The 8,487-nt window shown below is 42.6% G+C and overlaps 1 protein-coding gene across 1 annotated transcript in view; it reads left to right on the forward strand.

Annotated features, from left to right (window-relative positions):
* Window positions 1-8,487, forward strand: part of LOC126409124 (transcriptional activator Myb-like) — a 23,345-nt gene that overhangs the window by 5,082 nt on the left and 9,776 nt on the right. Inside the window, exon 3 of the mRNA XM_050075062.1 lies at window positions 4,880-5,232. Within this exon, the coding sequence (XP_049931019.1) occupies window positions 4,880-5,232 (353 nt within the window). The remainder of the gene's footprint in view (window positions 1-4,879; window positions 5,233-8,487) is intronic.

Raw genomic sequence — 8,487 nt, forward strand, 5'->3', positions numbered from 1 at the left:
AGTCCTAGTCAGTGAGTCCCAGTCAGTGAGTTCCAGTCAGTGAGTCCTAGTCAGTGAGTCCTAGTCAGTGAGTTCCAGTCAGTGAGTCCTAGTCAGTGAGTCCTAGTCAATGAGTTCCAGTCAGTGAGTTCCAGTCAGTGAGTCCTAGTCAGTGAGTCCCAGTCAGTGAGTTCCAGTCAGTGAGTCCTAGTCAGTGAGTCCTAGTCAGTGAGTTCAAGTCAGTGAGTTCCAGTCAGTGAGTTCCAGTCAGTGAGTCAGTCACTCACTCACTCTTTTGGACACAGACAAGTAACATAGCATGAACACATGAAAGTAAAACTGGTCACCTTTCTCTCTGTTGACTGATGTTATGTTATGGTCCACATGGATACGCTGCACAAGCATGTCCTCCTGGGCACAAATGACAAAGTCGCACCATTGTAGGCCAGTGATCAAAAGTTGGCCCTGCACCTGCCAGTAGTATGTGTGGCTTTCACAGAAAGCTGAAGTTCCATACTGCATTTTGATGCAGTTACAGTCAACATAGCTCTTTACATTTGGGCACTTGATCTCAACCAGTCCAAGTGGTGGCTGTGCAGCTGGATCAAAAATATCAGGTGAGGCACCGAGCCTTCCTCTTCTTGTTTAACTGCAGTTAGCATCCAGCTTAATGGTGCATTACCGCCACCTTCTGCTCTGGTAGCGAAACCTCTGGGTGAAACCACAGCGAACATCCGAAATGAACCGGCAACAGAGGCTGCGAGCTTTAGCGGACAGATTCCAACAGCTGGTAAATCGCCGGTCTGCTACGCAAAATGACAATGGAGACGGCCCTTCAAATTCTGGGACCACTTTGGTCGACAGGCAAGTGCAAAATTGACTTCACTAACTTAGTCGGGACCAACCGACAAACATGGCCTGGTCTGCACTTATTCACTGTCAGCCTCCAGAATCGCAGCTCAAGTTACAATGCGCATGTGCAATGCCCCCATGTTTGACTCCGTCTCAGCCTTCTCTTGATAAGCCTTGCTCAGTACAAGTACAAAACATGTCATAGGTATGTAGCATGGTACGTAGGCTAAACGTAGGCTTTCCATCACAGGTGTGTATAAGTAACGTACTCACTAGCGAGAGCCCACGTGACAACAACGTAGGCATACATACAGCCCAGCGCAATCCCTACGTTAAAAAGGGGCGGGTATATTGACACCAACCAATGGCAGGGAAGCTTTCACGTCCAAACGTCTTAAGATGATTAAAATTCACGTGTTAACAGATAATTTTTCACCATCTTAAGACGTAGAAATTTGGCGTGTTAATGCGAACGTCACATTAGACGTTTTGGTCCTTTCCGCGTTCCATACTGTTTCCCTGCCATCAGTATGCACACACCACTGCTGTGATGTAACTGTGATGTAACTGTGGCGTCTGCTCAGAACTGCTCCACATAGGAACGTTTTCAGCTTTGACTTCAGAGTGTTGACAGTCTGTCTTCAGAGTCCTAGACGGTTCATATGTCATAACCATGTCAGAGATATGATTAGCCCAGGGTTCAGAAACCTCAACAACCACAGGAGTCATTTTTGGTCCAACATTTTTTATTCTATCTGTCTGGAGCTGAAAAATATATTTGAGCCTTATAATAAAGGACACAGCCTCTAAATTATCTTATCAACATCACCAATAGACCCCCTTAGTGTTGACATCACGATGACATCATTTTATGACCTGGAGGTGCAGCTGCCTCTCCCCCACAGGGCTGTAGGCTCCATAGGAGTGTTAAAATGTGTTTGTCTTGTTGTGTTATTGGGAGCCAGAATAGAAGGAGTCATGGCTCAAAACCAGCCGCCACTGCCCGTCAACAAAAACAAAGACAACTATGGTTAAATGTGATAAGACCAAAGGACTGGACGGAGGCCATCATCAAAAATGCTCACATGTGCAGCGCACACTTCATATCAGGTTAGGGAAAAAGTATTTCCTGTTGTAGGGATGAATAAGGTTATGTGTATTAAGGGTTATCATGTCCACCTCATCAGAAACTGGGGAGGGATTAAGAGGAATATTGGATTTCTCTGGAACGCTAACTTTTTAGCACATTAGCTAACGTTAGCTTCCATAGCAAAACAAACAAGTGTGGTCCTCCTTTGTAAGATTGGCTTCCTGTGACATCATCCATCCACTGAGTGAGAGCATACGGGTCGGCCAGTCTGGTCCCGTTGGTCAGTGTTTACTTATTCAAGTAACACTGGCGGTCCCGGAGAGTGAGTGACCTGACATGGTGCGTTGGTAAATTCAGTCTGACGCTCTACACTAAAATGAGAGCCCTGTTGGTGGAAGAAACGGAGCGTTATATTTCTACATGAATGAACCAACGGTTAAGTTAATCACACATTCACTCCGCTCGGCGCTCTGCTGCTCCGTCTCCACAGACAGAGTGTCCAGAGTGCGCTCTGCCACTCTGAGAGTGCGCTGCTCTGGATAACCCAACGCTACATTCAGACAGCGCTCCCAATTTATCAACGCTCCAGTTTGTGTCAGAGTGCGCTCCAACACTCACAATGAGTGTTTCTGAACGCACCACTCACATCATCTTCCTCCATCGTCTAAAACAAGACACCAGAGCTTGTTAGCTAGCGCTAGCTAATGTCTGTGGAGAACTGTTTTGCCTCCAGCTAAGCCCCGCCCACCAACAAACGTCACACTGTGTACTGACAATAAAAAGGGTCTGTAGGTGTGATCATTAATATGTTTTACTGTCAGGTGGCTGCGCTGCTGTCAGGTATATTAAATTTGACATTTTCCTCTAGGACTCGTCCTTTCTGGATTTTGAGTCCATGACCAGCTTCACTAAGGAGACCCAAGACAAACCACTGCGCCTGATGTTCAGCAAAATGTAGAGAAAAGGCTCCAGGCCGTAGACATCGCTACGACTCAGTTAATTGATGAAATGATAAAACATTTTTTAAATTTGCTGTACGTCTATAGGTTACACATGTTTACAGCTGGATAATGTAAGAATCACTTCAGGCCGTCATCAATGATAATGAAAATCAAAATGTAGTTGTATATTTGGTCGGAGCCACTGTAGAGCCGCAGGTTGGTGACCAGACGCGTCACGTCAATAGAAACCGAGGGGGCACGTGCCCCCTCAGATTTGAGGGATGATTTTTTTTTTTTCAACCAATTTTATTTTACTTACTTTACCTTACTTATTATTTTACCATCTAGCTATGATCAGTGGTCATATTGAGTGAAATGTTTTCTAAATAATCTCCTTCATCTCAGGCCCATTTAGTGGCCGTAACTTGCATAAAATGCATAAATGGTAATTTACGCATTATTTATTAGGATTTAGGGGAGATTTCCTGTTAGTAGTGATCACACACGGCAACAGAGCAACCATCTTGATAATAAACGATCTTTGGCCGATCATGTGACCGCTCACAGCTTTCCCATTGGATTTTAGCCACCCGGGTCTCCCATTGGACAGCTGATCTTACCGGCTTGACATCTAGGCTTCCGGGTAAGCTATAAACACACTGATGGGATCGATGTAAAGGCTTAAGTGTCCTGCTTTCATTAAAAAAAGAATTACGTCGCTCTTATTTTCCGTTCCGGAAATAGATGCGAAAAAGTACGACTATACCCCCTGCCCCCCGGTATCGCCGGCGATGACGGCGATCTAACCCAAGAGGGTGGGCAACGTCCATTCCGACATCCCACCACTCCGACATGGGCCTCTAATTGTCTAAATGGCAACACTTAATTTTCCATCAAATGTCCCATCATTCCGACAATTTTTTTCTCCTATGGTCGGAATGACGGAATTTTTTTTTTTTTTTTTAAACATCCTGCCTTTCCGACAATTCCTTTAATGGCCTATTTTTTTACCCAAAAGATTTTGCACTAATGATATGCCGGCGCAAATACGCCCCTAACTCCACAACCTCGCAAACCAACTTTAATAATCTATTATCAAAATCTCCTGAAATGTCAAATATCAAAATACAGGTATTAATGTAATGTAACTCGGGCGAGTCTGAAACATGTTAGATTCATGTCTGAATCACAGGGATCACTGACTGTAAGCAGAAATACAGTGTCAGTGACCTGTCACAGCAGCCAGCTGGAGCGGAGCTCTCCACAGAGCCCATGCGTCTTTATGCACGCTGGCAGCATATTCAACAATAATAATTGCAATTACAGATAGCCTATCAATGACAGCGCTCCAGTTACAGTTCTGGAGGCCCACCCACAATCAAAATCCTGGCGCCGCGTGGATGTTTATACTTTTGGAAATCTGCGTGGATAGTGGCGGTGTGAAAGATCCATGCGTAATGATTGCGAGCATGGACAACAGACGTCTTGTCTGTGGATTTCGCCGACCAAAATGTCATGTACAGATTTTTTTTTTTACATGTAAGGGGAGCTGAACATACAGCTTTCATCCATACATGTAAGGGGAGCTGAACATACAGCTTTCATCCACAAACCAACGTGGGAGAGCCCCAAGACGCCTGTGCCAGACGCACAGAGGCATGCGTAAAACACCAATTTTGACCACTTACGCTGTTTAGTTGCTTTTTTAGTTAACTTTCGTTTCTTTTGGATTTTTGTGCGTATTATAGAGCCGTTTTGGTCCATGTTTGTAAGCCTTTTTTTCCTGGATAAAATTTTCTAAAGTTGCAACAAGCGGCGTGACCCCGGGGTCACACACGATGATAAAACCATTTAGATTTAATGACGCTGTGTCACTTTTATTAAAAGGCTCAAATATATTTTTCAGCAGATTGAATTATATTTTTCTGGAATTAAAAATGGCTCCTTTGGTAGTAAAGCTCCCTGGAGGTGTCGAACCTTTATTTTGGCAAACGCTTTATTGTGAAATCCCGAACAGGAAGTCACCGCGTGTTTCCCGGGCAGCTTGACTTCGGAGCAGCTCGGGCCGGACTCGGCTCTGCTCGGTTTATTTTCCTCCCGCCCTCCACCGGAGCGGAGCGAGATGATCACCGGACCCTGTGGCGTTTGGGCGCTTTGTGGTCGGACAGTCTGGACGGAACGGACCTGGAACCAGAACCGACCGGAAGCAGCGACCGGGCGGCAGCACGGAGCCGAACATCAGCGCGACTTTACGGGCGTTTCAGAGCCGAGAGGCCCCGGAGAGATACCGAGCGGTCCGAGACAGCGGAGCCGGGTGGCGGTGGACTGCTGGCGGCTGCAGCTGCGGGCGGAGGACTGACTCAGAGACATGTACCAGGTCCAGGTGAGTTTTTACCTGCTCACAGCTTTAACCGCCACAGAGCCGTCACGTCAACATGTCGTCATCACCGTTAGATTTCTGTTACTGATGATGTAACGGAGTCACTGTGGAGAAACTCTCACCTATAAAGGAAATTATTCAGATTTAAACCTGATTTATGTTTTTGTCTTTCTGTCGGTTTGTAATTGTGACAGAAAATTAACAGTTTTATTTGAAATCATTTTAACATTTATTTCTTGAATTAAACGCTATTTTCATAGAGATGTTTCCACTGACTGAGCTACACACATGCACAGAAATAAACAAACAAACAAACAAACAAACAAACAAAGTGCATGATAGTTATTCAGGTAAATAAAGGACAGAGCACCTGTGCAGGTGTGACCTAACAGTCCCAGGTCAGGTGAAGTGTTGACACAGTTTATTAAAGGGCCCCAGGGTCTGTCAAATCTCTTCATGTGGCATTGAGGGTGCATCTGAATTTTTTACAGTTTCATGTTGTGCATCACATGTTTGATCCGTGTGCTGTGTGACGGACGGGTCACATCCTCCATGTAGACACCTGAGCTTCTGCAGGTGAGCAGGGACACTGGAGAGTAAAGACCCAACTCCTTTTTACTGTCATTTTTATAATGAAACATAAAAAAACTGTTTCACGTCTAAAACTGGAAAAATGAAAAGTTCTCAGTGCAGTAAGATTATTCAGTGAATGAACAGATAAATAAATAAATCGAAAAGAGAAGCTGCTGAAAGGTCAAAGAAGTGCAGGGAAGAGACGAGGTGAGTTCACCTGTGCTGCAGCTCAACACTTCAACAGTCCGATGGCTGAAGGATAAAAACTGTTCCTGAACGTCTCCCAAATCTCAAACTGTAGCAGAAGGCGAAATATTAAAAACACGAGTTTTGCAAATGGAGTGAGAAAAGGACCAGGGAGGACACGGTTGCCGGGGTGCGTTTACACCTGTCACATACAGAACACACGTCTGGGAATATTCTCACAAGTTTAGCTTCACGCCTTGTTTCCACCATGTGACCATGTGACCATGTGACCGCAGAGCCGTCAATATACAGACGATGCCTCTGCATTTCTTTATGGATACAAAGCACCTGTGGTGACGGGGGAGGGGCTCGTTCAGATGTTCTCTCAGAACATCACAGCGTGTCCTGAGCTGAGCCGCAGACGTTTTATTTTACAGTCAGACACTTTGTGACAAAGATTCGTAACGAAGGCAGAAATATTACAGTTAAGTCATAGAAACCAAACACCTGCTGTCAATATTAGCTTTAATGAAGACACTTACAGAGGCAACGAATGAATGGATGAATGTTCATGTAACCAGGAAGTCAGGCCGCCATCTTTCTTCTCTCTTTTATTCTCATGAGGACGGAAAACATTCAGCTGATTAGTTTTTATTGTTCAAACACCTTTTAGCCACACAGGACAGTTTTCTCCTCATCACAGCTCCGTGTTCATTCATGTGTTCATTTCATATGATCATTCATGTATTCATTTCATGTGTTCATTCATGTGTTCATTTCATATGATCATTTCATATGATCATTCATGTATTCATTTCATGTGTTCATTCATGTGTTCATTTCATATGATCATTTTATGTATTCATTTCATGTGTTCATTTCATATGATCATTTCATGTATTCATTTCATGTGTTCATTCATGTGTTCATTTCATGTGTTCATGTGTTCATTCATGTGTTCATTTCATGTGTTCATTTCATGTATTCATTTCATGTGTTCATTCATGTGTTCATTTCATGTGTTCATTTCATGTGTTCATTCATGTGTTCATTCATGTGTTCATTTCATATGATCATTTCATGTATTCATTTCATGTGTTCATTTCATATGATCATTTCATGTATTCATTTCATGAGTTCATTCATGTGTTCATTCATGTGTTCATTTCATGTGTTCATCTGCAGATATTCAACATGTCACAGCAGAGTTCATTATTTTAATAACAGTACAGCGGATTAGCAGATAAATTGTGGACTTTTTGAAAAAAGCATGAAGTTTCTACCATAGTTAGTACATACCTTAAGGTTTATTTTCAGATGTGCAGGGAAGTCAGATTTGACCTCTGAGGCCCGGGAGAGGTCAAATTCAAGATGGCCACCGATAATATTCAAATATGCTTAACTTTGGAACCAATCACAGTAGAAAAACATTTAAGGTGTCATTTCCAACTAAGTTTAGGGTGCCCATTCAGTTAGTGATACTTTTGAAATCACCAGAATTCAAGAAAATGCATTTAGGTCAAAGTCATGGTCAAATTATGCAGACGGAGTGAGATAAAGGTGCAAAAAGATGGTTTATTTCCAACATAACAACAGTAATGATAATGATCACTAAAAATGTATTTACTTACAATATTTCAGTAGGCCTACTATGCTTTTTATACTGAAACTTGCTTTGAAATCAGTCATAACACGTCTACATTTACATGCCAGCTATTAGCTCTCAAGCCTGTTTGATACCGGCGGCACAGTATTGAACTAGGCTTCTTTGCTATAACCATTAATTGAGCTATAGTCCTACTTCACACAAATGACCAAGCTGAAATCTCTAGAACATGCGCTGTTCAATCATTCAACTGACTTCAGCTAACGTATGTTCCAGACTGTCTTCTAGTTTAGCTAGCAGAATTATTTTGATCAGTGCCCGCCTTTTTTTTTTTTTTTACCACAGAAGCTAGATAGCTAGCTAAGTAGGCAAACTTATTCCCAGCTACAATCAAATTCAATGTATTTGCATGTTAAGGCTTTACTCAAGTATACTTATATTGTCGGTGTTTCCCAGATGGCTCATAGCGCTAAGAGCTTCTTAAGAACACTCTTAAGCCTCCCGTGAAAGAAAAACGCATTTCCCAGATCGCTCTTAGCTTAAGAAGATCTTTCACTAAGAAGGAGTTGTAAGATCGAGCTAACCCACTCTTAACAGTCTTCTTAGCCAACAAATGCTCACAGATCCAGCCACGTCAGGCAAATTAATATTACACTAAGCTTTCTGACTAATTACTGTCAGAGTAATTTTTTCCCTGTTTTTCGGAGTAATTTATTTATTTTTCTGTTTTTCGTGGTAATTTTTTTGTCAAGTGAATGCAATATGCTTTTGTAGATAATAAAACAGTGCGCACCGTATATATTTTGACCTATTTTATACTTCAGATTTATTATTAAGTTAAAATTAGTTATTTAGCATTAATTGGTGACAGAAAAGTACA

Source organism: Epinephelus moara, chromosome 21 (assembly GCF_006386435.1).
Source record: "Epinephelus moara isolate mb chromosome 21, YSFRI_EMoa_1.0, whole genome shotgun sequence".
Lineage (NCBI taxonomy): Eukaryota > Metazoa > Chordata > Actinopteri > Perciformes > Serranidae > Epinephelus > Epinephelus moara.